Source organism: Tasmannia lanceolata, unplaced genomic scaffold (assembly GCF_043159265.1).
Source record: "Tasmannia lanceolata isolate RefF3 unplaced genomic scaffold, GAP_Taslan_0.1 ptg000016l, whole genome shotgun sequence".
Classification (NCBI taxonomy): domain Eukaryota; kingdom Viridiplantae; phylum Streptophyta; class Magnoliopsida; order Canellales; family Winteraceae; genus Tasmannia; species Tasmannia lanceolata.
Window position 1 is genome coordinate 5,411,109 of NW_027518693.1, and position 27,753 is coordinate 5,438,861.

At 37.5% G+C, this 27,753-nt stretch overlaps 2 protein-coding genes across 5 annotated transcripts; one reads left to right on the forward strand and one right to left on the reverse strand.

The window, feature by feature from the left end:
* Positions 1-1,171: 1,171 nt before the first annotated feature.
* LOC143848219 (agamous-like MADS-box protein AGL65) lies at positions 1,172-12,573 on the reverse strand. 3 transcript variants are annotated; one of them, XM_077357105.1, is made up of 14 exons: positions 11,847-12,573; positions 11,696-11,734; positions 11,315-11,567; positions 8,465-8,524; positions 8,335-8,353; positions 8,154-8,218; positions 8,052-8,067; positions 7,877-7,938; positions 6,799-6,895; positions 2,991-3,038; positions 2,755-2,879; positions 2,176-2,530; positions 1,809-1,866; positions 1,172-1,665 (listed from the first exon to the last, which is right to left on the reverse strand). In XM_077357105.1, exons 3-13 carry the CDS (start codon positions 11,497-11,499, stop codon positions 1,852-1,854), a joined length of 1,047 nt encoding a protein of 348 aa, XP_077213220.1. In that variant the 5' UTR covers positions 11,500-11,567; positions 11,696-11,734; positions 11,847-12,573; the 3' UTR covers positions 1,172-1,665; positions 1,809-1,851. The 3 variants fall into 3 exon arrangements, with proteins under 3 accessions (XP_077213220.1, XP_077213219.1, XP_077213218.1); XM_077357104.1 differs by having other exon boundaries at positions 11,696-12,573; XM_077357103.1 differs by having other exon boundaries at positions 11,315-12,573.
* A 3,263-nt stretch (positions 12,574-15,836) lies between these two features.
* On the forward strand, positions 15,837-22,990 carry EMB93 (Mitochondrial transcription termination factor family protein). Of its 2 annotated transcripts, XM_077358091.1 has the most exons (3): positions 15,837-16,835; positions 22,526-22,598; positions 22,687-22,987. In XM_077358091.1, exons 1-2 carry the CDS (start codon positions 15,904-15,906, stop codon positions 22,557-22,559), a joined length of 966 nt encoding a protein of 321 aa, XP_077214206.1. In that variant the 5' UTR covers positions 15,837-15,903; the 3' UTR covers positions 22,560-22,598; positions 22,687-22,987. The 2 variants fall into 2 exon arrangements, with proteins under 2 accessions (XP_077214206.1, XP_077214205.1); XM_077358090.1 differs by having other exon boundaries at positions 22,526-22,990.
* Positions 22,991-27,753: the final 4,763 nt, after the last annotated feature.

Here is a 27,753-nt window from a genome sequence, read left to right on the forward strand (position 1 = left end):
CTTATGTTTTGTTTTGGGGATTTGCTAGGGTCCATCACAAAAGGCATTTCGCAGTTGGTCTGCCGCATGCCAGACCAGCCACCTCGTGAATGGAGACAACATCTTTTGTCTTCATTCACGAGGGGTGGTCTGACATGACACAAACCAACGAAATGAGCAATTCCCCTTTTGTGGGCGGAACATTTTATAACTCTCCCTTAGGCCTTAGCATGGGTTGGGCCCACCATTTTTTCACCTGCTTTGATGTGGTGGGACCACCGTCCCCCGCCTAACCCATGCATAGGTGGGGTCCAAAGTCTTACACCTCATGTCTTTCATGGGATGGGGCTACCATTTTACATCAGGTGGGGCCTACCATCTCTACGGCCCTACCTAACTTATGCATTAGATGGGCCCACCATCTATACCTCATGTTTTGACTGTGTGGGCCTATCATTTTACACCCATGCATAGCATGGACTGAGAATACTAGTCTAGTCTGTGAGAAATTATTTGATGAAGGGCCTTTTGAACAAGTACTCGAAAGTCCAAGACAGAAAAGGCTGGTAATTTTTTTGAATTTTTGGATTTTCGAATGTGAGATAATATTTTCGCCCCCCGATGGAGAATAATACACCCCCTTGTAGCGTGCACAATTCACGTTAGAAGGGGGTATATTATCCTACATGAGGGGCGAAAAACACCATCTTCCTTTTCCAACGTGTAAAATTCTCAGAACTTCGCGTTTCTATTAATCACTACCATTGGAAATCCAAAAATATCTTCCGTGCCCCCTCCCACGCGTCTCTGGTTTTTTCTAAATCGTTCTCTCTCACATGGGCCACACTAATGCACAACACCCATTGACCAAACATTCAGTGGTTTTTAAAAGCAAGGTATGCGGATGTATTATTTTTCCTTGTAACAATGGATATTTGGGTTTTGAGTGACATGAAAGCTTCAATGTAAAATTTACACTGCAATCAGTGCACAGGGGACTAGAACAGTAGTGCAATGCCACGCCTCAACTTTCTATTCTGTAAGTAGCCATTGATTCTCTCTAAAGTATAACTGTTCTTGTTTAGCAACATTAATGGGCACGGGTTTTCTATGCCTGTAATTATATCTGCCTAAAATTATAGATCATCAGAACGGAAAGAGAAAGAAAACAGAAAAATAAGAACACACTGGATCTTGCATAGGTAAAACATCTTATTAACAGGGCAATCTTGAGTTACTTATATTTGAATTCAATTTACAGTTCATTCCATTGATGATTGAATAAAGGAAATCCTCCTGTAGCAAGTAACATAACTATACAGGCAAAGTGCTGAAGGACCCACATTAAATCTGATTTACAATACACACAATTTGATGGTACAAGTTTTGTAGCCCCAATATTACAAGTTTTGTAGGTCAATGCCTCCATCAGATGGCATCAAAGAACCAAAGTGCTTCCATCTTTGTGATCCTCTTTTGGTCCTTTTGTACATGTATAATTATCGCACTGTGGTTGTATCAGGAATCCAATAATTATGCAGAGGAGTGAAGGCCATCTCAATTAACAGGTCAATCCACATTGATTGTAGATTACAGAAAGAACCTTTGAGTGATGAAGGTCACCGAATTCATGGGAAACTCGATGAGCAAATAAACGGTGCCATCCCATGAAATTCAGTTTGGTTGCTGAAAGAAACAGGGCAGTCAGAATAATGGCCATGAAAACTGCAAAGAAGGCCCAAATACTAATAACTTCGAAACCATGCTTGGTTTTCAAAAGTGGGAGAAGCATTTAAGATATTTTCATAGCAACAAACGGCCTATATTACCTGAATATGGGCATGCAACTCGAGTGGATAAGACCGCGACACTTCATGGAGGGTGACCCTGGAAAGTGCATTAGTGCAACATATTGGCACTCCAGTAACATTATAGAATTTCAGAAGGGATGGTTTATAAAAGAATAAAATAGAGAAAAATGTATCATTCAAATAGAAACACCAAAAATATAGTAAATAATACCCAGAACAAGAAGAACGATATGTTAAAGTTCTGCTTGAATAGCCATATCACAATGTGAAAAACATGAATATCCAAAAGAGCAATTTTTTGAGAAGTGGATGTCTATGTGACATAGATATGATTTAAATCTTATTTCCAAGATTAAAAAAAAAAAAAGATTGTGAGAGGACTCACCTGGGGATACGAATGCTCGTCAAACATGGTAACCACAGAAGGTCCCGATGTGGAAGCCCAATTACGACGGCTAGTATCATATCCAGGCCTGGGTGGTTCAAAACCAATAACTTGATAATCTACAGCTGATTCTTGTAAGTTCATTTCTGTCACTTCCTTGAGTTTCTTTTCGCCAAGTAAATTAAGATTGAGTGACTGGTATGGATACTGTCCTCCTAGCTGTAACCCCAAGCATGCATTTGGGCTTACCTCATTGAACACTTCTTGCCCTGATCTATTGATCTCTGTTTGCTTTCCGGTGCTGAAATAACTTGAATAACTTGGAATGGATGCGCTAGATGAACACCCAATATCTCTATAACACATTGCAGTCACATAAATCATGTTAACAATAAATATAATGCTCTTACTCTCAAAGAAAGATAGCTTAAATAGCCTTTATCTATATTAGATTTTTTTTTTTTTTTTGCAAATCAACCATCATCAGGGGTGATATATCATAGCGTAAAAAGAACTAGAACCGAAAGGGAGAAAAAAACATAATGTTAGCATAATGAACCAATTTAATAGTCCATTTACCTCTGAGGCAGCAAGCTCGGATCCTCAGATAACATCATATGCGTATCATTGCTCGGAAGCCAAGATATGGGCAGGGCTTGTTGCTCACCACCCATTCCTAATGGTAACTGGATGCCATTCTGGAACTATGAAATCAGGACAGGATCAATCACTGAGTTTTTTAAAATATAAGACTTTTCACAAATCCACAGCCATAACCAATTTGTAGGAGATGGTTACATTAATAGGGTTTCTACCTGACCCGGGCATTCTAGTGACATGAGTTGCTGCTTCCCAAAGTGTCCCTGTGAAGCAGAAGTAGGTGGTATCAACATATAGTACAGAAAGACCACAGAGCCCACCTGGCTTCCTTTTTAGGGTCAACGAATAAATGAGAAAAATTTCAGTACTAAAATAGACCAAAACAATGACAGTAGCGCATGTGTATGTATATGTATATGTATATGTATATGTATGTATATAGGACCCTCTTGGGGGGGTTAATTTACCCCGGATAAAGGAGAGAGGAAGGACAGAAGAAGGGACGGAAAGGGCAGAGTTAGGGGAGGAGAATGCATTATTTTAATGCCGGTGGATGGGATACGAGATTTCAATATCCCTGATTTTCAGGATTAAATTGTTCAGCCTCTCACAATCACCTAAATCATCTCTAAATCTCCCTTTTATTGCCCCCAACACCCAAACCCTAGCTGCCCCATCTGGGGTAAATTAATCCCCCCAAAGAACAGGCCAATAGGAGTTAATCAAGTTGATCACTGCCAACTTGAAGTTTCTAATCTCCTCCTCACTCAACTAAAAATATCTCACCTCTCATGCGATGATATGGTCAGTCACTTGGTTGATTGGTGGTGTGGCTTGAGCTTATATATTGAACATTTTATAGAGTTGAATCAACTGCGGCACACATTATCCTTTCGGAGAATACGAATGCTACTCAGATGAGATGATTATGCTGTTGCAGAAGACTAAACCCATTGCCATTGCTTGTTTTTATTAGCTCCCAGTCAAAACACTTTGTTGGGGTAGAATGGAAAAACAGGAATCCGTGTAGCACCAATCAGTGCTACAACCCAAGCCCCACAATCTGACTGCACCGAACCACAACCAGATGGTTGACGTCAGTGGAGGCGGAGCATCCATCTGTCAGTGTACTGATTACCCAACAGGCCCATATAACACCTGATGCGTAAAAAGTCGTACACCTCTTGCTTGCCCGTCATCCAATAGTGTTCCATTTTGATCGAACAATGACATTTGGGAAGTAGGATGGTTTCATGGGCCTCATGGCATAGTGCACAAGATCGTTCCTAATTCCTCTACCATAAACTAGGTTGTCAAACTTATTTCGTCTTCATGGAGATATAAAGTATAAAGAGCCAATTTCAGTCCTACTAAACAGTAGAGACCAAAAAGTGCTTCCTAACCGATTTGGCATTTATGGAAGGAGAGAAAAAAACAAAATATTCAAAGAGAAAGAGAGGAGATGTGGAAGAATATCTTTAGATATCAAAATAGATCTTCTATTTTGGGGAAGAGATGATGGCTGCAAGTTATACTACAGGCAATATTTTAAGGAAATGAAAAACAATTATGAGTGATAGAAAAAGGGAAGGAAAAAGTGGCACCAAGATAGAACCCCCACCTCCATGTTAGCTGAAATTAAATTTTGACTGTAGCTCGAGAGTGAACCCGGGGCATCCTTCGTGACTCCAATGGAAGATTGTTGATGACATTTTCAGGACCAACAGGAATGTGTGGACTCCAATGAAGCTGAGGCAAGAGCTTTATTTTGGGGACTTATATGGCATATGAAGGAAGACCCTTAATCATTGAAGGAGAAATGTCCAACGTCTTGGCATTGGTTTCAAATAAAGTAAATGGTCCCGGGAAGCTAGCAAGTATTATATCTGAAATTGGAGATTGGTCTAAGATAGTCAAACCAAAATTCCACCATACACTGAGATCATCCAATGACAAAGTGGACAAGCTAGCAAAGGGTGGAGTGGGAAAGGATAAAGTGCAGACTATTGTGTTTCATACAGAGGTAGATGGGGCTGATCTGTAAAGATAGGTAGGGATTGGTACGATGTATGCTTTATGAGAGGGACATCTTGTCCCCTATTGTACTACTGTAATCATTTCTGGTTTTTTTTTTTAAATGTTATCTTTGAAAAAAAAAAATATCCTCGCAGGTCGATCCCCCATGCTCACTACACTTGTTTATCTATACCCACATTTCTTGGTTGAGGGGTTCAAAATTGATAAGCTATGAGAGATGAATAACATACCACGGGCTCCTTCAAGTGAGCTGATTCGTGAGATATTTGAACAGGAAAGATCTGAACCCATGGCATATATAACCAAGAAGGTTAAGTAGATGTTCCTGATTTTAGTTTTAACATGAACGCACAAGTATTTGTTGATTGGCTAGCTGTGATAGAGGATTTTTTGATTTGGTATGACATGATAGATGACCAAATGGTGACATTTTCTAGGATGAAACTAGTGGGCCATGCTAAAGTGTGGTGGAGGAATGTTGAACAAAGATATCAGAAGTTGGGGCAGCGACCTACACTCATTGGGAAAAGAAGAAGAGCTAGTTGAAAGACAAATACTTGCCTCATAGGAGAAACTTTATGACCAGATGGGCACCTTCAGGCAAGAAAACATGTTAATTGTTAAGCATATGTAGAATTTTGAGAAGTCAACAATCTGATGTGATCAATTGTGGAGCATATGCAGAAATTTCAGAAGTTGACTCTATCATGTGTCAGAAGATGATAGTCAGACTCTTTCTTGATTCAAAAGTGGACTAAGATCTGAAATCCGTCATGAATTAGCCACCAAGCGGGTTTATGATATAGATTATGCTTTCCACATGGCATTGTGGCTAGAATAGAACATGAAGCAACTACCTCTTAGGAGCTTCATTCTCAAACTAAGGAATGAGCAACTAGGAGGTTTACCGGTGCAAATTGGACAGCTAGGACACCACCTAGTACGACCAACGCTACTAGGCCTACCCCACTCCAAGATGTACAGGGTAAAGGTGTTGCAACTGAAACTTAAAAAACAGACAGTAAGGAAAACAAATGTAATCCAGATGATAATATTTCAAATTTTTTTTATTTTTTTATTTTTTTGATAGGTAAGTTGCCAGATAACATGGTTTTAAATTTCGGCCGATTTCGGTGGAGACAGAAACCGAAATTTGGCAAAATTTCGGATTTCGCCCTTTACCAAATTTCGACTGAAATTTCGGAATTTCGGTCCGAAATTTCGATTTAATGTAATTATAAAAAAAAAACCTGTTACAAAATTTCAGTCCGAAATTTCGAAATTTATTAAATACTCTTTTTTAATTTATTACCAAATTTCGGTCGAAATTTCGGAAATTCAGGGTCCCGAAACCGGTACCGAAACCGAAATTCTAAACCATGCCAGATAATACTATTTCAAATAATTTTTTTTGATAGGTAAGTTGGGATTGAACCCCTGACCTCTAGGTCAAAGAACAGAGCCTTGACCATTGAGCTAGAGGCTCAATCCCAATACTATTTCAAATAATTACACATCAATATCACGATAGATTGAAAATATCAAAGACCTTGGGTGTGGCACATGATTCACATTAGTCCTTGAAAGTTGCATGGAGTAACTCCATTTTTTTACTAAGATGGCTTTTAAGAGATCAAGGCATCTGGGTGGAACTTTAAAGTGTCCTTCATATGTTACTTATGCAAGCACGATTACTAGGGTTGACCCCCAATTGCATCGTGTAACCTACTTACATCAAGTATGGATGAAAATGCATAAGAGGACAAGCGTAGAATGCACATATAGAAAAAATCAAAACTTTATTTAGAATATATGTATCAAAATAATTAAAAGTAATGTGTCAGCTTAAGATTCAAGGAGTTGACGCCCAGCCATGTTACAGGGTAACCAAATGTACACAGTAGACATGTCAAATAAAAACACATCATATTTGGAGGAAAAAGTATATATTAAATAGAATATAGAACTTCACATGGTGAAAACTACCTTCTGTGCTCGGATTTGACTAACTGATTCCTTGAGAGATTCTTCCATTGTCCTAATATGGTCTATATTATTGATCTTATCTGGATCAGTCCAATAGCTGAAAGAACATCACAAGAACAGACAGTGTGAAATTATTTAATAATGAAGATTAAGTAAAAGGGCACTACCAGTGCCAATATAAATGTATGACTGTCATCTGAGTAATTCTAAAATATAAAATGCAATAATTAAGGATGTGCTCCCAAAGCCAAGTCAAAGCCAGTTGTGTTCATAAATGTTGGCATCCTAAATAATATGCATAGAAATAAGAAGAGCATTGAAAGACAAATAAAGCCAACCCATTAGAAAAAGAAAAAGAAAGACACCACACGTGGCATGATGATATCTTCACAGTTACATTTAGGATTTTCCTAAAAATCAAACTGCAGAATTGACTATAAAACCCAGTTCAGCTCATCTACAGATTAATTCAAGCTGATAAAGTATAACAGATTGAATAATGCCATCTCTAATAGCTTAAGCTTTTGGAGTAATTGGTCGTTTCACATGGTATCAGTTTAACATGGTATCAGAGCCTAGGTTCTCAGTTCATAGTAAAAACCCACATGTAATGGCCAACCAAAAAGAGGGGTCACATGTGCCACGTGTAGGCCAACCCTAAAAAGAGGGGCCACATATGAGGGGGTGTTAAAAGTATAAAAGATTAAATAACACCATCTCTAATAGCTTAAGCTTTTGGAGTAATCGGTCGTTTCACATGGTTTCACACAAGCCAATAGAAACTACTTGAACATAACTCAACTCAACTCAACTAAGCTTTTGTCCCAAACTAGTTGGGGGAAACTACTTGAGCATAAGAATAAAAAAAGTTTGCTGATATATGCCAACCACTAAGTTAGCAAACGATAGATCAAATGTGGCTTTCGAAAAAAGAATCAAAAGTAACAGATAATTTTTCACAATGAAGTGTTAACAGTTATAAAATGAATAAAGTAGCTCTCATGCAGTCATTCACATGGTCATGTTCCACAATATGGAAAAAAGACATCTCAATAATGTTTAGGTTACAAAGAAGCACCTCAATCTCTTGTATAATTCTGATAGTTGGGATTGCAATAGTCCTGACTGGTTACTCAATTCCTGTCCAAATAATTATAGGCAAAATGTAATATACTGACTGAAAGTAAAGAAATGGAAAGTATTGCTTAAAGAGACAAAGTACATTGGTAGGAATCATATGTTGTGATACATACCTCAACAGTTTGGGTGCTGCAACAAAAAAACAAGAAATGCATATATCAGAAATTTCGGCTGATTAAGATGGAAAAGTAACTTCAACCAAAATTAGCACATACCCTGTACCCAAAAAGTCTTGAATATTGACATCATGGTCCAACTTCTTGAATGTCTTTTTTAGGGCCTGTATTCTCAAAAAAATACATTAAAGTAGTTCATTAACATATAATGCAGAGACCTAAATTTAAATTATGTGTCAATGGAATTTGAAGAAGGCAATAAGATCACAATGGAACATACTTCGAGGCTCTCCAGCTTCCTGCTCCAATCAAAGAATTGAGTTAAAAAACTGTTGTCTATAAAGACAGCCACATTTCCAAACAAAAGAAAATTGATCACAGGTCACAGTTCAAAATGAGTTTGTCTGCACCTTTTCGCTCTCTCTTGTGGTGTCAATTGCGCAAACTTCGCAATTACCTCTTCAATATTGCTGAATAACAAAGCATTGATTATTAGAAAAGTAGAAAAAAGGATACAGAACATAAAATAAAACAAATCACTTATAAATACAACAGGCTCTAGAGATCAAAATGACTCCAACTATTGAGAATGAGATTAAACTAGTGAAATTATCAATATTTCTTGAGGAGGCATACCATTCTCATATCATACAACTGAAAATATTCTGGCTGACCCATTTTTAAAGTCAAATTCCCAATTCTCATGAATAAAACAGCATACAGTAAGCACACAAAAGCACATTCATCAGCCTGCATTGTAACTTCAGGGAGAACTGAGCAATATTTTCATTGCTAATCCCAGAAATCCAAGCTTTCATCCATTTTTTTCTTAGGAGAAATGAAAGAGAACTGCTGTACTAAAAATATAAAGTAGAACTAGATACCCACCTAAAATCAAGGTCCAAATGCCAATGTATTGGATATAAAAGGGCCAAGATCTCCGTGCAATATAGTAATAACAGTAAATTGTATTGATAAAAAACGGAACACATTAAAACCAACACATTTGAAGGTGAAGCACAAAGAGTAGTCCCAACACAACCAGTTCTTACATATCTACTCCTCCTCTTGCAAGCCCGCTAGCATTGGCGTTTTCTGATCTTAGAGCATGCTTAAACATTGGTGAAATCTCCCTACATAAATAAAATATCCTGAAGATTACCTAGCCATTCTCCATGGTTTGGAGATTGCCTAGATGCCTGTAAAATTACTTTTCTTGAGTAACCCTCTATAAAAAGAAGTTCAAATAGATCTAGCTTGAATAACCCAAGTATGTAGGAGGAGCTTGCACTTCCGCTTTGTTTGAGTCCTCTGTGCCCACCGGACTGGAGAAGACTTTTATCACCTCACCCAACAAATTCCTAAATATACACCCGCACACCCGCAAACCAGGATTACCATGTGAACTCTTATCTTTTTTTAAAAAAAATGGTACCATGTGAACTCTTATCAAAGTTCAACTTGATTACATTTTGGGAACGAGATAACCATTTTGGGGTTGCTATCAACAGCGGCCTTATAGTTAAAGCAATCTTCGTCCAATGTCTAACGATATCATTTATGGCTAAACCACATTTCAAAAATTCATTTGTTCCTTCCTGCAAATGCCAAGTGGCCGTGTATCTTCCAAAGCATCCTTCAATTCTGACCAAAGGACTTGGCAATCGAAGACAACAACGTGTGACCAACCAACTTTGGGATCACCCATTCTAATCCAAAAAAATCTAGTATTGCTCCTCAAATTTTGAACGGGACGGAACAATGTAGTAGTAAGTAGTTAGTTGCTTCCTCTTTTTACATAGCATGCACATGCTTGCTAAACAAAACCTTTTCCACTTGAGTGTTTTGTATGTATTCAACTTTCCAGGAGCAATTGAGCCCCAAATTTTAGCCAAGAGGAGTGTCATTATTAGTTTTGTTCACAATGATCCCTTGAACTTCCATCAAGAAAATGATATCCACTTTTGAAAAATATGTCAAAAATAAATATTTGAAGCATATGTATGAAGGATTTGGATAGGTATGGAGCTCTACTCCAAATAGCTCACCCAGTGGAAGGGGATCCCCACAATATTTTCATCCAACAATTGAAGACAATCTTGTAGTGTTAAAAATTTGTGAGTCAAATTTTCTCCAACTGGGTGGGAATTGATGCAATACAAATCCACAGGTTCTTCCAACCAAGAATTATAGAAGGAATGATGACTTTGGAAGAAAGAAACTTTTCCAAATTTTGGTAATCTAATTTAAATTTTCATAATATTATAAAGTCGATGTTTTGGGAGAAAATAGAATTGTTTGGAGTTTTTATAGTTTCTATTATGAATTGAAGAGGTTTAAGTTGAACTAGGAAGGTTAACAAAGGACTGGTTTATATTTAGGAATTATTTATTATAGAAAGTTATAATTGTAGCAGAGATATTATTTAGTTTTCTTTGAAGAGTTTATATGTTTGTTATGAAAGAATTCTAGCTTGTTTAAGACTAACTTAGAAGTGTTTTAAAGTTAGAGAGTGTGTAAGAAAGGTGTAAGATACTTGCAACTAGAAGGAAAGTGTTTTGGAGCTGGAAAGAGTGTATTTATGTGTATTTATATGAATGTAAATACTCACTTTGAGGAGTCTTCGATTAAGTAAAGAGATTGTAGTTTATGGAAGGAATTTTACTCTTTTATCTATTCTTTTCTCTTTGAGGCTACACCATATTCTGCTCTCCTTGTTGTTTTTTCTTAAGGTATGTGCTTGATTGTGTTTTGGGTTTGAAGTTTGAAACTTTTTTTTTATAGGTAAGCTGGGGGTTTGGCGGGGTTAAGTTTGAAACTTCTGGTTTGTTATTCAATTTTTGTTGATTCAGGAGAATCTTAAAGTATTCCCAACATTTCGCTTCAATGATTAAAAGAAAACAAAGTGGAAATTTCAATGCATCATAAGAAACAAGTATTGATAAGATCATAATAATCTTCAAGATAGACAGTGAAAACAGCTAGCTTCACAATAAAAAAAACTATTTTTAATTATAATCGACTGTATGGTTGAGTTTCAAACACTTTCCCTTCTTGCAAATGAATGAACCCCTGCCAGCTTCTGTTGTTTCTTACCTGTCCTGGGTATACCTCGTCAGCCAGCATTCACACTAACATGTGACGTGTTAATGTGAATGATGGCCATGAGCGATAATCAGTCACAACTTTTTTTTTCTTCGCAACTAACAAGGAATTTGTTTCAAATTGAGTAGGTTGATAAGAGCAAAGGAATCAAATACCTGCGCTCTCCAAGGCATAATGTGGGTTTGCCGGTTGGTGAAAACATGAGAAGGGCAATGTCTATGTCACACAATATCGATAACTCCTTGGCTTTCTTCAGAATCCCTGCCCTCCTTTTTGAGTATGTCACTTGCCGGCCACTCGTATTCTCCAATCTCTTTATCTTTAGCTTAACCCTTCCCATCTTGCAAACTTTTCGACGAACCCCTTATTTCCTATCCCTTTTTAATCCTCCCCAAGTCCAACCTTCCTCTGTCACAAAAAAGTTTCAAAATTCCAGCTATAATCCATCATTTTCCTCATACTTCTCACAACCAATCAATTCTCATACGAATATTCAGAAAAATCAAAAGCCAATTAAAACATTGAATCCCAAACACCTCTATAGTTGACAACAGCATACAAGATATCTTGAGTAACTGAAACAGATAACAACCACCAAAAATTAAACCAAACGGAAAAAAAAAGAAAAAAGGAATGCTAAAATGAAATATAAAAAATACAAACCAAACCAAAATCTATGGAACCCACATATAAAATCTGAACGCAATCAACATCAAGACCTCAAATTTGGATAAGAACCATTGGAATACTTCACAGGATTTCTTCTGTAATCATAACAGAACACAATTGCCTAAAAGTACCGCCACTCTATGAAAAAAAAAAAACTCACAATTCACTGCAACTTAAACCAAAATCTTCGAAACCCAGATAGCCAAAACATCAAATTTCACAACAAAAAAGAATCGAGCAACACTCGCCAAGAGACTCAGTCCCATCTATAAAACCCTAATCCAAATACTAAAAAAAATGGGAAACTCATATCAAAGAAGACCAAAACACCGAAAAAACATATGCACAAAGATGGGGGAAAAACCCAATTCAGAAAATCTACAACAAATAAACCTATGCAACACAAAATCCCCAAAAAAGTAATCAATCAATCCAAAGGAAGAGGAAAAATAAAAACAATGAAAGGAGAGAGAGAGAGAGAGAGAGAGAGAGAGAGAGAGAGAGAGAGAGGGTAGAGCTTATATTGCATGATCGGTAGAGCTGCAAAATCGGTCTTTAAATCGCGCGGGAGAATCGGGAGAAGTCTGAAATCCCATAACTAACGAACAATGGGAACAAAAAAGAGGAGAAAAAAAAGAGAGCCAAGGTATATTTTTCGGAGCCAAGAGATTCCAACGGACTCGAGCTCGGGTTCTTCAAACTTCATTTAAAAGCCTCTCGACCAAGAGAGCTCCTTTTTCGTAGGGTGGGCTCGAAAATTCCCGAAGTTCGAATTGGGTATAATTTTATCTACAGAATTGATATCAACACAACCATGTTTTTTTATAGCTGCACAAACCCAGCTTGTCTCTTTTTTTTTCTAATGGGCTTGTGACAGCTTTTTGGGAATGTAATGGCTTTGACAGGTCACATAGAGATGCAGTTGGCGCAGAGCTATACTCATGGAATGATCCCAACCATTAGATTGATGGGTCCATGCTCATATCGAAGCTAGGAATCTAGATCATTCCTCTTTTATATTTAGGAAAAGAATGATGAGACTGTGTGCAAGTAGTTTGGCATCCTACTACCTCTTATATTTAACATGAGTGTCGTAGATATCGACGCTAACAAACAATTTTCGAGCCACATATGTGCAATTGAGACTAATGATCCAATAGAACATCACGAGGCGATCTAAGTGAGCTTGACCCCATGTCGAGCAAACACCCTTGTAGACACCTATTTTGTACCCACTGTAACCAAACATAGTCTAGCACTCCAATGATGTCGTACTGAAGAGAGGGAGTTAATCACCTATGAAAATGTGTGTTTTTTGTTGGGTTTTAAAAAAGTGACAGGAGTGAGACACGAGGACTTCCCAGGAGGTCACCCATCCTAGTACTACTCTCGTTTTACTTTCTTTCTAACTACCAATACTTTTGTCAGGGTATGTATTGAAGCATTAGAGACATTATTTTTAAAGTAGAAAACGGTGAAGGAGTTATCACAAAATGTGGTCAATAAATTGGAAATAGAGTCAATAATTCTTTAAGTCTTGAATGAAATTTCATAACCGTGTAGCCTGAATTGTGTTCTCATAAACATGCTCCAAACTCTACATGCATAGTGGAAGAAGCTGTAAGAGTCTGCTTCCACACTCTTTCATAAAATAGCTCATCTAGATGTCATAAAGATATAACCATCAGCGGATCTAAGATCACCATCCATCGGGACACTATCGATGTTATTCTAATTTAAATACCCAACCATCTCGGAGTGATGAAAACTATAAGGGCGTGTTTGGATTACCAGAATCAGGATCCTATTTTGTTTAGACTGATTCCTGTGTTTGGTTAGAACTCAGTTAGTGGAATGGGGAGTTTTTGGTGGAAATAATGGCAAAATTTGTTAACCCATCGAGTGGTATTCTGATTTTCGAAATGGTTCTCTCTATGACATAAAACCTTCATTTTATACGTTTCTCTCTCTCCCTCTCTCTATGTTGTCTGCATAAAAACCTTCGTTTTATAGGGTTTATACGTCTCTCTCTCTCTCTGCTTCATTATTTTTTCTGCCACTAACTAAGGTGTATGTCTATTTTTTTATTTCCTTCTGTCGTTAACTAGTGCATAAACATACAACCCATTGATGTGCCACTTCTCTTTACTGTAGGTGAAATCGGTGTAAGCCAAAAAGGGAAAAATAAACAATTTGTCGTTAGCACCCTTTCTTCAACAAATGGGGATATCTAAAGTAATGTGTTTTTAGTTTAATAAAAAAAAAACTCTCCCACCTGGTTTCAATGAACCAAAAAATTTAATTTAAATTGTAACATTTTGATCATCATTTTCTTAATTTGCTTTAACATTTTTTTTTTGTTTTGCTTTGTTTTTCTTAATTTGCTTTAACAAGTTGTTTGTTTTGCTTTGTTTCTCGATAAATTTTTAGTTCTGATTTTTTTTGTCATGTTGAGTTTTTAGGTGTGAGGATTTCACAACTGCTCCATTTGACTTTGGTGGTCACAAGTTCGAGTCATGGAGACAGCCTCTCTACAAAGCAAATCTAGCCCTCCCTAGAGTCCTATACCCTGTGGGAGCCTCGTGCATTGGGCCGCCCTTTTTTAGGATTTCACAACTGCTCAAACCTCCTCATGTGAAGGAAATACTTCTCTAGTTTTAATTGTTAAGTGATAAATTGACCCTCCTATGTCTCTTTTTCTCTCCTGGACATAGGGGGTCGATTTAAGATATTTGGGGGTCGATTCATCACTTTCCTTTTTATTTTTTGTAGAATGAAAGAGTGGTGAGAGAAAGGGTTTCTATGGTGGGTGGTGGTTGAGGTGGGGGGGGATGAATTGCTGCAGTTGAAGAGGAGGGGGAGATGATTGTCTCTCTTTGTGCTTATACCCAAACACTGGAATCGGAATTGGCATTCCATTTTATAGGAGAATCATTATAGGAATGAAATGGAATGATAAATCCAACTCTTGATTCTTGCATTCAAAACAACATTCCGTTTTATAGGAGAATCAGAATAGGAATATAATGATTCATGATTCCGGCAATCCAAACACACTCTTAAGCCCTTTTTGGAATTTAAAAAAAAATTGAAAAGGAATTTTTTTTAAAAAAGTTACTGTACATTTTTTACACGCGAAAAGGATAATTAGAATACACCTTATTCAATTTTTATTTAGAGGGACCCGTCTATGTACGATGGCATCCCTCTAAATTAACCACAATCTTATCAATTCCCTTTAAAATGTGGAAACAATTTTCTTATTCTCAAGATATCTTTTTCAGTCAAAAAATGTTTTAGCTTAATCCAAACAAGGCCTAGTGTGTGTTTGGATTACTGGAATCAGATGTGGGAAGCGATATCCTATTCTATTTTTGCCGAATCCCATGTTTGGCTCAAAAAAGGGACAGAATTGACACCAGGCCAGAATTAAAAAAGGAAAGATGGCAAGATATGTTTTCTCCTCCAAGAACTTGTATTCTGATTTTTTTCCAATGCAGAGAGTGTTGATGCCTGAAAATAGGCTATAAATAAAGGCCAGTGATAAATCGACCTCCAAATATCTTAAATCGACCCCCTATGTGTCTTTCTATCTCCTCTGGGTTAGAGAGAGAAAGAGGAGAGAGAAATGCACATAGGAGGTATTTAAGATATATGGGGGTCGATTTATCGCTCCCCTAAATAAAATGATGAAAATAAAATGATGAAAATAAAAGATAAAAAATAAAAGACACGTTACACGCGGCAGGTTATGCATCACCTCCCAATAGGAATAAAAACTTTATTAGAATTTTTTTGAATTAAAATTTCATTTAAAATACTAATTCTTTTGCCTTGAATCGGATGCCCATTTCAATTCATGATTCTAACAATCTAATCAGGCCCACGAAGAAAGGCCTTTCCACTTTGAAAATCCTTTCTTGCACAACCAAACAAGGGAAAGTCGTAAAATATTGGAAAAAGTTTTCCTTTTCACGCCACCCAGTCCCACAAAGATGCCCTAAAACCCAAAATCATTCTCTCTCTCTCTCTCTCTCTCTCCCTCTCTCTCCGTAATGCTAAGAATTTTCAAAATATGATAATTCGTCTGCAATTCTCACTCCACACCGCCCCAAAACCTCCTCAAAACCCTAACCCTAACCCTAGAAAACTCCCCCAAAACCTCGACGGCTTTATCCCTCTCAAAACCCTAACCCCTACCTCCCCTCTCCTCTCAAAACCCTACCTCTCCGATCCCGGCCTCCGATTCCGCCAAAAGCTCCTCTATCTCGAAAACCTCAAAATCGATTCCTCAAAAGCCCTAGAAAAAAACCCTAATTTCAGATCAACATCTCTCAATTCCCTCAAATCCGTCATAAAATGTCTCTACTCAATGGGAATCGAACAATCCGACCTCGGCCGGATCTTCGGCATGCTCCCGCAACTCCTCACCGCCGATCCCTACTCCGATCTTTACCCCGTTTTCGAATTCCTCCTCAATGATGTTAAAATCCCCTCTCGAGATATTCGAAAATGCATAATTCGATGCCCTAGACTCTTGATCTGTAATGTCTCAGATCAGCTAAGGCCAACTCTCTATTTTCTGCGTAGATTAGGGTTTGTTGGATCTCACGCAATCTCGTGTCAGACGACTTTGCTTTTGGTTTCGAGTGTGGAGACTACGCTTTTACCTAAGCTTGATTACCTTCAGAGTTTAGGGTTTTCTTATAAGGAGGTGGTTAGAATGGTTTTGAGATCGCCTGGGCTTTTTACGTTTAGTATTGAGAATAATTTTAGACCAAAGGTTGAGTATTTCTTGAATGAGATGGAGGGGGATTTGTCTGAGTTGTTGGATTTTCCACAGTATTTCTCTTTTAGCTTGGATGGGAAGATTAAGATGAGGCACCGGCTTCTCGTTGAGCATGGGTTCTCTCTTCGGTTGCCGGATATGTTGAAGATCAGTGATGGGGAGTTTAATGATCGGTTGGTGGAGATGCGACTGCGGTGTGTTGATGGGGAATTCTCTTTGTGAGTATGGTTTATGTTTGTTGCATTTATAGCCTGTTTATTGATAGAAAAGAGAAATATTCATCTGTATTTTTCCTTGAATCTGCTTAGTAGCTCCTGTATATGTTGTTCGAGATAAATTGATATACAACTTTTGTAAGGGAGACAAAATTTGCTAAGTGTAGATAACTATTTGATAGGTAATGAATTTTTTCGGTTGTCAAGTGTTGGGATTGTGTCTGTTTCTCAAGTATTGAGTGGGCCCACTCTAGTTTGACTAGGAGTGGGATTCTCTTATAGTTTCATTGTTTAAATAGGAAACAAAGAAAGAGATGATGGCAATTGTGTTTTCTCTTTTTGTAGATTCCTAGTATGACTAGGAGGGAGAGATTAAAAGTAGGTTGTGTAGTTTGACTAGAAGAAAGCGACTTCTTCTATTGATTTTATCATCTATAAATGTAGATGATAAATAGAAGAGAGAAACAACATGACACAATCTTTAGGCAATATCTCATGAGAAATTAAAGAGATTTTCTGTTGGTCTTGAGTACAGAGTGAGAGAAGGAGACGATTATGGGATACATGATTTGGCTAATCTCTTTATTCATTTTCTGTATAGTGGAAATCGGTTCTAGCTTTGTTTATATAGCCATTCTTGTCAAACCACGTATATCTTCCTTTTGTGACTGTATTTACTTCTTTATTATCTTTCTAGCACTTCATGCTTGATCATATCAAAATTTTCTCGTCGTGTTTTCTACAAAGTGGTATCAGAGCTGTTGGATTTATCTAATTAAAGAAGAACACCGAAGTAAAAAAGCTTGGTCGGAAAATTCTCATTGGAGGTGAAGTTTCATAATGAAGTATTTATCATGTAAATCTTTCTTTGTGATTTCAGAAGGTTGTTGAATTGATCTAGGATTGTTTAGATTGGTTGGTGTATGGAAAGAAAGTTTCTACTTGTCTTTCTCAGGTTTCCTACTTTTATCTAGGTGGACCGACTTTACAGAGTATCGTTTAGCGGTGTGAGTGATCTGAAACTGTAGCAAATGGCTCAACCTCAAAATTTGATATTGAGAAATTAATAAATTAATAAAAATGAAAAAAATGAAGACATCCGTAAAAAGGTGGGGGTGGAACCAGTTGATAAGAAGATGAGAGAGCACCGCTTAAGATGGTTTGGGCATATCCAACGTAGGCCTTTGGATGCTCCAGTGAGAAGAAGTGACTCGTGCCAAGTTGATGGAGTAAAAGAAGGTAGGGGCAGACTGAAAACAACTTGGGTAGAAACAGTGAGGAAGGACTTGAGGGCTAGGAACATAACAAAGAACATGACCTTGGATAGGAGAGAATGGAAGAAAATGATCCATGTAGACGAACGCAACTAGTGTCAGGATTAAACTTAGTCAATTTGAGCTGGGTAGATCCTTTCACCTTCTTCATGAAAATTTTCTAAAGGATGCATTAGCTAACCCCAACTAGTTTGGGACAAAGGCTTAGTTGAGTTGTAGAGCTTCAGTCTTTGACTGAGAAGAGTGAAGGACATCCTTGTTCAACAAGGCCTGGTTAAGGCATTGAAAGGATAGGATAAGAAGTTGGAGAAGATTTATGATGCCGAGTGTGAAGATTTGAATCGAGAGTTGTCCGGACAATTCGATGATGTCTTGCGGATAACTCTATGTTTAAAGTTTTGGAGGAAGAATCAAATGCCTAAATTATAGGAAACATTGAAAGCCTTCATATATATATATATATATATATATATATATATATATATATATATAGAGAGAGAGAGAGAGAGAGAGAGAGAGAGAGAGAGAGAGAGAAGTGTTCCTGCGTAGCTGCTCAGATAGCTTATATGAGCAGCTGCTTCAAAAACTCATGTGGCCCCACATTTTTGGGGTGATCCAAAGCATTCATTTGGAAGGCCCTTCCATGAATAGGGTGTGTACAAAAAATGAGGCCTTTAGGATCATCCTAACCCTGCCATTTGTGGAGGGAAAAAATGGTCAGAAACAGTGTTTGTCCATTTTCCCCTCCACCTTTGATTGGGTTAGGATGATCCTATAGGGCTGATTTTTGGTACACACCCTATCCATGGAAGGGCCTTTCAAATGAATGCTTTGGATCACCCAAAAAATGTGGGCCACATGAGTTTTTGAAGCAGCTGCCCAGATAAGCTGCGCAGGAACACTATCCTCATATATATATATATATATATATATATATATATATATATAGAAAACGGTTCCTACACACATGTGTAGATAAGTTATCTACACACTAGCTTAAAATACAGTGGGGGCCACATTATTTGGGTGATCCAAACCATTCATTTTTAAGGTCCTCACATAGATAGGGTGTCCACAAAAAATCAGATCCATAGGATCATCCTAACCATTCGAACTGTGGAGGCAAAAATTGGACTAATTTGTGAAGGTTTAAAGACATCCATTTTACCTCTACAAATCGTAGGGTTGGGATGATCCTATGGATCTGATTTTTTGTAGACACCCTATCTATGTGAGGGCCTTTAAAATGGATGGCTTGGATCACCCAAAAAATGTGGGCCCCCACTGTATTTTAAGCTAGTGTGTATAGAACTCTCTACACATATGTGTAGGAACCGTTCTCTCATATATATATATATATATATATATATATATATATATATGAAGAAATGAAGTATGTGCAGCTGCACAAATAAGCTATCTGTGTATGGTTGCATACATGGTTTTAAATTTCGACCAAAATCCGAGTTGAAATTTCGGATTTCGGTGGAGACCGACACCGAAGTCATCATTATCCGAAACGGTATTTTATTTCGGCCGAAATTTCGGAATTTCGGTAATTTCAGCCGAAATTTAATATTGAATAAAATAGTCATTTCGAAATTTCATGGGTCCGAAACCGGTATCGAAACCGAAATTGCAAACCATGGCTGCACAGTTTTTGGGGGATCCAAAGCATTCATTTGGAAGGCCATTCCATGGATAGGGTGTGTACCAAAAATCAGCCCTTTAGGATCATCCTAACCCTGCCATTTGTGGAGGGAAAAAATGGGCAGAAACAATGTCTGTCCATTTCCCCCTCTAACTTTGATTGGGTTAGGATGATCCTAAAGAGCTGATTTTTGGCACACCCTATCCATGGAAGGGCCTTCCAAATGAATGCTTTGGATCCCCCCAAAAATGTGACCCCACTATGGTTTGTGAGCCATGCACAAATTGCTTATCTGTGCAGCTGCACATACTTCATTTCCTCTCTCTCTCTCTCTCTCTCTCTATATATATATATATATATATATATATATATATATGGGGCCCACTTTGTTAGGATGATCCAAACCATTCATTTGAAAGTCCCTTACATAGATGGGGGGTGTACCAAAAATCAGCTCCATAGGATCATCCTAACCCCTCCATTTGTGGAGGACAAAAATGGACAGACACAAATCTGCCCCATTTTTGTCCTCCACAAATGGAGGGGTTAGGATGATCCTATGGAGCTGATTTTCGGTACACCCCCTATCTATGATAAGGCCTTGCAAATGAATGGTTTGGATCACTCCCCAAAATGTGGGACCCATGTGATTGGGCAAGCTAGCTCACCAACAGTTTCCTCATATATATATATATATATATATGGAAATGATTTATGCGCTCCAATGTTTTGATAAAGGGTAGTGTTTAAAGGGCTGTCAGAGGAATATTACGGTTCTCAAAAAGCTTTTAAAGCCCTTAAATACTACACGACAAACATATCGAGCGCATGTTTATTAAAACGTTGGAGCGCTGAAATCATTTCCCTATATATATATATATGAGTTTTTATATGGTGTAAGGCCTTACAACAATACGGTAGGGGTACCACCCTTGATATTTGATTCAACAGCAGCTCACTTTTTGAGGAGCTGCTGTTGGATCAAATATCAAGGTTGGTACTTCCACCGTACAAGGGCCTTATTGTTGTAAGGTCTTGCACCATATAATTTCTCTCTCTCTCTCTCTCTCTCTCTCTATATATATATATATATATATATATATATATATATATATATATATATATATAGGGAAATGATTGTGCGCTCGAGCATCTAAACAAGGAAACTAGAAATGAATCATTGTGGAGGGGATCTTTGTTTTAAAACAAAAAAAAGGGTGTGGAGTAGATACACAATCTTGGGAATTTTGTTTCAAATTATCAGTTGAGAAAATTAGGTGCAGAGTAGCGACACAAGCATCTAAACAAATGGAATGTCTGTGTTGTGACCATGGTTTTAAATTTCGACCGAAATTTCGGATTTCGGTCGAGACTGACACTGAAATTTCTGACTGAAATTTCGGATTTCGGTCGAGAACGATACCGAAATCAATGAAACCCGAAATGGTATTTTATTTCAGCTGAAATTTCGGAATTTCGGTCGAATTTCGTTTTTCCCCGAAATTTCACCCAAAAAACCTGTTTATTTTAATTAATTTAATATTCTACCGAAATTTCGTATCGAATAAAATATTGTTTTTACCATTTCGCGGGATTTCGGCCGAAATTTCGATTTCGGTGGGGTCCGAAACTGAAATTTAAAACCATGGTTGTGACATTGAGGAGCGACCAACTTCATACTTCAAAATCCAAATCATGAATGTATCTCGAAGCCATAGCCTATTGGTCCGCGTACCTGTTGAGTCTGCATCTGTGAATGGGCCTATCTTAGTCTTATGACTTAAGCATTTAGTTGTCAATTCTGTTCTGATGGGCTTTCTGTTATTCTTCTGGAATGCAATGCTTGTTCCGTTTCTGAAATGATGCGAAAGAAATTTTTAGAAGTTAAAAAAAATCTAACAATAAGTAAAAAAATTAGAATAAAGACAAGAACACAAGGAAAAACTAAAAGGAAGATGCGCATTTTATTAGACCTACCATTTATTAATATCATCTTGGCGTCCATCGAAAATCTACATAATGTAATCCAAAAATGCCGCCACTGCCTTCAGTTCAATTTTGCATTTATCTTATTTATTTGAGTTTGACTTTATAAAAGGTTGGGGGAACCTAATTTCCAGGCTTAATGGCTGCCCAAGGAAATCCTATAAGCCCTTGTTCAATCTTATATTAGAGACGATAGTAGAGTCTTCACTAAAGCAGGGTAAATTAGTTGCTCTTTTGCTAAACTCCCAACTGATCTGACTAAATGAGAAGTATTGCAGCAGATTAAGCTGCATAAAATTTCCTTGAGTTGCTTTTCCTCCACTGAACCTATGTAATGGTGAAGAAAGGTTACACCACTAGGGGTCCATCAAATCATGTTCCTTGCCACTGCCCAAGAAAAAGCCACCCCTATGGCTGCAATCTTTGCTATTTTCTCTAGGCCCCCCATAGAAGAAGCAGCCTCACACTGTTGATAGGTAATTATGCATGCCTTTGCTGAACAGAAGTGTTGTTCGATCATATAAGTTCCACACTTCTCTGTCTTGTGAACCCTACATTTAAGGCTTTTTCCAAGATCCTTCCTGTCAGAGTTGGATGCTTTGCACCCATGGGATGACATTTGATTGATTTTTCTGAAGTTTGTTTCAAGGCTTCCCTTTTCTGGCATGTATTGGATCTTAGAATTCTATTACATAGCAGGCTCATTGATTTTTCTGAAGTTTGTTTTGGTGGTATTCTTTTCTGGCATATATTGGATCTTACATCTCTATTTCATAATTCAGTGGCTTCTGGCTTTCTTGGGATAATGTGGTATAGTCTCACTGAGTTTAAAGGATCCATTTGGAGTCATGAAAGGTAACTGTATACTAGAAAGGTGCCTCACTATGGGGAAGTTCTTCAAAGTTCATGTTTTGCAACATCATCTTGGTGCATTATTCCCTAGGTATGATGCTGGAGCCTGCAAGAGCTGTTGAGTAATCTTCTTGATATTTCTACGACAAGAACCACAAAATAGCTTTTGCTTTTGATCAAAGAGCCTTGCAGGACCTTCCTCACCCGGTTTATGAGGTTCAGCACATAACCATGCCTCATGGTGTCACTTTTGTTTGACTCAGGTTATGATGGTCAGTTGGAATTCATTTAAGTTCCAAGTTGAATCATTTAAGCGTAATATATTGTAGTTGTTATTGGCTGAATGAGATTAAATCGTTCAGATCTCCAGATTACTTTATCCAAATCGTTCAGATCGTTATTGGCTGAATGAGATTAAATCGTTCAGATCGTAATATATTTGTTTGCAAGGATCTTGCATATGCAGCATGAATCTTGTAGAGGGTTTGAAGTTACAATAGATTACTGGCTTCATTCAGCTTCTATTTATTTGTTTTTAAGGACTTGTTAAAATAGATTAGGGCACCCTCTTAAACATCAAATGACGGTGAAGATGTGTCCTCAAGGGTGGTTTTCTTCTCAGTTCTGTCTGGTCTTGAAGAGCCATTACTCAGTTCTTTCCATATCCTTCTGTTTAAATTTTTATCAATGAATTCAACTAGTTTTGAATACAGTTCTTCCAAGAACTTTCCATCACCTAAATCCCTGTTTCAACAATGTGGCTATTGTGGTTTGGTTTTTAGCATTTCCCTTCCTTTTGTTGTCATTGGTAAGGTCGGTCATGAAGCCTGAAAGGCCCAAATAAGGAACTGATACCACCTTGAAGTCATCTCTTTGTTCCAAAAGAATCATCTTCCTACTTTAGAGATACTACACAATTGTTACTGGTGCTACCTTCATTTTTACAAAAATCATTTGGATTAGATATTGTGCAATAAAAAGTGTATACGTATCACAATAAAAGCAATATTTTAACATAACTAAAAAGTGAAACCAGTCTAAAGCAACCTGATTTTTGGCTCACTGAACTAAAAAATATGTTTAGAAGACAGCTTTTGAAAGAGATCACGGGAGTATGCCTTAGTCATCTGTCAGTTTCTTATGGTGCTATTCGCTTGATCATTGGACAGCTGTGGTTTGTGCATTGTGCTCTTGAGTTGCTCGCTCTTGCCTTCTTTAATCTTCTCTCTAAGCAAGAAAAATCAAGGGAAATTTGGTTTTCTGTCGAGATTGGCCCAAATATCCCTGATTTAGTGATAATAAATCATTCTTTCTTATTGATCCATACTAGTATCATTCATCCAAGGGGTAAAAGAGCATCCTGTATCATCTTGATTGGTGCATGCATTGGGAGCCACCACTTGACATGTTAAGAGTTGTGTAGGCATGGATCTATTCGTGCATGGGTTCTCCTCTGAATAGGAGACGTATTAGGAATAATCTTTCTGTTTGGGGCCAGCACAATGCATAAAGTATCTCCACTTATAATCTCAGACGCTTGCACATAAATAGATTCATTGTCATCACCCATTCCATTGATCTTTTGAACACGTCCTTATTTTTCTTTCGAAACTCACTTCTTCCTCTCCTTCCATACCATCAATTGAAGGCAAAGACTTCATAGTAATGTAACCCGTGCTGACCATGTCCCAAGGCCCCCAACCTATACCTCGGCTGCACCCAAACATTGAGCAAATGAAATTTTAATTTTTTCTGCTATCAAGACAATGGATGAGGAGATGATTAACAGATTCTTCTTAGACTGATCACAGATTGCAGATATCTTGAATCCATCGGTCCGTATTATTGAGGTGATCAATGGTAAAGATTTGATTCTGACACACTGTTCATTTGCTAGTTTAGCCTATATCATCCTATCTGTGCTGTGCTGTTCTGTCATATTAAATTCTTACTTAAAACCTCCAGAGATATTGTTGCTATATCTATTTCCCAATCTTAGAAATTTCTCCTAGAAGACAGTCGAGTAAACCATCTCGACTCCAAATCTCCAAAGCTGTTTGCGTAAGAGTGCTTGGTTCGTTTCCTTCAATATGCTTACACCTAATCCGCTCTCTAGCTTAGGTTTGCAAACTATGTTCCAAGCTAATAACTAACTAAGGGGCCATTTGGATACGCGGATTTTAGAATCTTGGATTTTCTCAAAATCCTGGATGGGAGACGAGAGAAGGAGAGCGGAGCGTCCATCGTTTTCTGATTTCCCGCCCTTATTTCTGTTGAGCGAGAGAGTAAGAGATCGTCCCATGTTTCCAGGTTTTAGAAATCTCAGGATGTGGGGAGAGATTCTAAAATCTGGATTTTTTACTTAAAATCCAGGAAAATGGATTGTAAAATTCAGAATTTTACATCGCTTTCAAACTAAAACATGGATTTAAGACTAAAACATGGATTCTAAAATCCATGTATCCGAACAGCCCCTAAAAGAATCCTACAATAACTACGACTGTAATCCTATGAGAACTTAGAGTTGTGAAACTTCAAGTCTCCTAACTAAAATCAACATTTTTTTAAGTAGTAAACCCATGAAAACTATACTCCCTTTTGTAATTTCGTAATACAAATATGGGGCATATTTAAAACACCCTCTTATGGTCATGGGAAAAGGCTCTACTACTCCTACAAACTTAAAGCCACTTAAAATCCCCAACTAAAATCCTATAACTAAAAATAGAACAAAAAAAAAAAAGAGACTATGGACCCCTCTTATGGTCGTGAACCCCTTAGACTTTCTCTTTGGTTTATGGCCCCATCATTCTCCTCGGCTTGAAGGCATATACTTCCGCGTAAATGTGAAAAAACCCGACCCGAGAAACTTTCATGAGTAGGGCCGGGTTTATGAATCTTGGGTTGTTGTAAAAAACACCCGACCCGAGATAATTTCTTGGGCAGCGTAGGGTTTGGAAAAGCCCGACCCGAGTTGCAACCCTACTAATAAGTTACATTTGCAATTATGCTCTTCATCATTCCAACAAAATCCTTTTTTTTTCGAATGCTTATCCATTCCATCAGTAAAAATGCTATGACAAAAAAAAGAGATCTAGTTTATGGGTAAGCTAGCAAGATCAGATTTAATCAAAGCAATTCTTTCACCAACAGATAACATTCCTTTTTACACGATTCAAGAATCACAAATTAGAAAGGTGTTTGCAAATTGTAAGTGACTTCCAACTTATAGTTGTCCATTTTTATACTATAAATAAGTCTCCTTTCGTGGCCTTCTTGTTTGCTAGTTTCTTACAACAGTTTTGGTGTAAAAAACAGCAATATGTCTGAAAAAAGATAAGAATGGTAGAGGAAATAGGATTAGGATTAGGATTATTGGTATAAGACTTGGCTATGTATGTGACAAATCTGAATTAACTAAAAAAATTGAAAGGAGGAGGATATTTGCCATAATATTAGCTTAGAATCATGTAAGCAACACCAATACTCCATCAGGCACCACCATTGGAATCACACCAAAGGTTATTTGAGAGTCACATACAAGCTAAGTGAAAAATAAAATTCAATTGATTCAAATTAATTCATGAGGTTTCTTATTACATGATGGCACCGCCTATATTTACATGATAGTAAGGGCAGAGCCTTTACTTCTAACTTCTAGTCTGACAAAATTTATAAGAGGAATGCTAAATTGAAGGGCGCCCTTGCAAAAAAATCTTCTGACTTATAGTCTGACAGGACTTGGGTAAAATTTATAAGAGGAATGCTAAACGAAGGGTTCCCTTGCTAAAACCTGCTACAAGGGGCCTGCATTGGATCCATGTCACTCGACTCTTATGCTGCCAAACTGTTTTGCCAAACCATAAGCAACTGCCCTAACTTCATTTCTTCATAATCAGGAGGAAGATGCTTTTCTTTAAACTTTTAGTTTCATCTCTTTGCAAAGAGTGATAGGTGGTTGTCCTGGTTTGTATATACAATTCTCAATGCCCCTCCACCAAACATGGGCATGTCCCCTTGAGCTTCACCTTCTCAAATCCGATCCAACGATCATCGTCCATATCATACCATTTGAAATAATCTTCTGGGGTTGTCACCCAATCTCCTAATGCGTGTGACTCCCATCTTTTCAATAAAATCACTCGCACTTTTTGGTCCATTTTATCTCCACAAATCGTAGGGTTGGGATGATCCTATGGATCTGATTTTTTGTAGACACCCTATCTATGTGATGGCCTTTAAAATGGATGGCTTGGATCACCCAAACAATGTGGGCCCTCACTGTATTTTAAGCTACTGTGTAGAGAACTCTCTACACATATGTGTAGGAACCGTTTTCTCATATATATATATATATATATATATATATATATATATATATATATATATATAGGGTGATCCAAGCCATAGGATCATCCCAACCCTACGATTTGTGGAGGTAAAATGGATGTCTTTAAACCTTCACAAATTAGTCCATTTTTTGCCTCCACAATTCGAATGGTTAGGATAATCCTATGGATCTGATTTTTTGTGGACACCCTATCTATGTGAGGGCCTTAAAAATGAATGGTTTGGATCACCCAAATAATGTGGCCCCCACTGTATTTTAAGCTAGTGTGTAGATAACTTATCTACACATATGTGTAGGAGCCGTTTTTTTTCTCTCTCTCTCTCTCTATATATATATATATATATATATATATATAGATAAGCTATCTGTTGCAGTTCAAAAAGTAATACATTTACCCTCTATAGCATATGATCACCCGAACGCTCTATATTGACCCTCCTTAGTTTACCCTACACTTTGAACCTATGAAAATCATATTGAGGGTCAACTACAGTAGGGTGAATAATACCCTTTAAAGCGATTTACCCTAAAAGAGCTTACCCTTGTTACCTACCCCGGCTTACCTCTCTAACTTTTCCTACACTTGAATAGACAATTTTAAAATAGGAGCTGGTATTAACACCCCATAATTTTTGTCACTTATCTAAGTTTGTTCAATATCTGAAAGAAGTAGAAATATATCAGAATGGACAAACTGACATAGGTGGAAGCCCACAATTTTAAGGGTGAGAATAACAGCCACCTTCCTTTTAAATTTCTCAGGAGATATGCATCAAATGAGAAACATACTGACATAAGATTTGATGG

What these genes read in the sequence shown, in the direction of transcription:
- LOC143848219 (XM_077357105.1), bottom strand. Translation starts at nt 11,499, where the DNA reads ATGGGAAGGGTTAAGCTAAAGATAAAGAGATTGGAGAATACGAGTGGC. An exon ending in GAATTATACAAGAGATTGAG is followed by an intron (nt 6,896 to 7,876) that starts GTGCTTCTTTGT and finishes ATGTTCTTTCAG; the next exon opens with CTATTGGACTGATCCAGATA. An exon ending in GTCAAATCCGAGCACAGAAG is followed by an intron (nt 3,039 to 6,798) that starts GTAGTTTTCACC and finishes TCTGCTTCACAG; the next exon opens with GGACACTTTGGGAAGCAGCA.
- EMB93 (XM_077358090.1), top strand. Translation starts at nt 15,904, where the DNA reads ATGATAATTCGTCTGCAATTCTCACTCCACACCGCCCCAAAACCTCCT. An exon ending in GTTGATGGGGAATTCTCTTT is followed by an intron (nt 16,836 to 22,525) that starts GTGAGTATGGTT and finishes TTCATAATTCAG; the next exon opens with TGGCTTCTGGCTTTCTTGGG.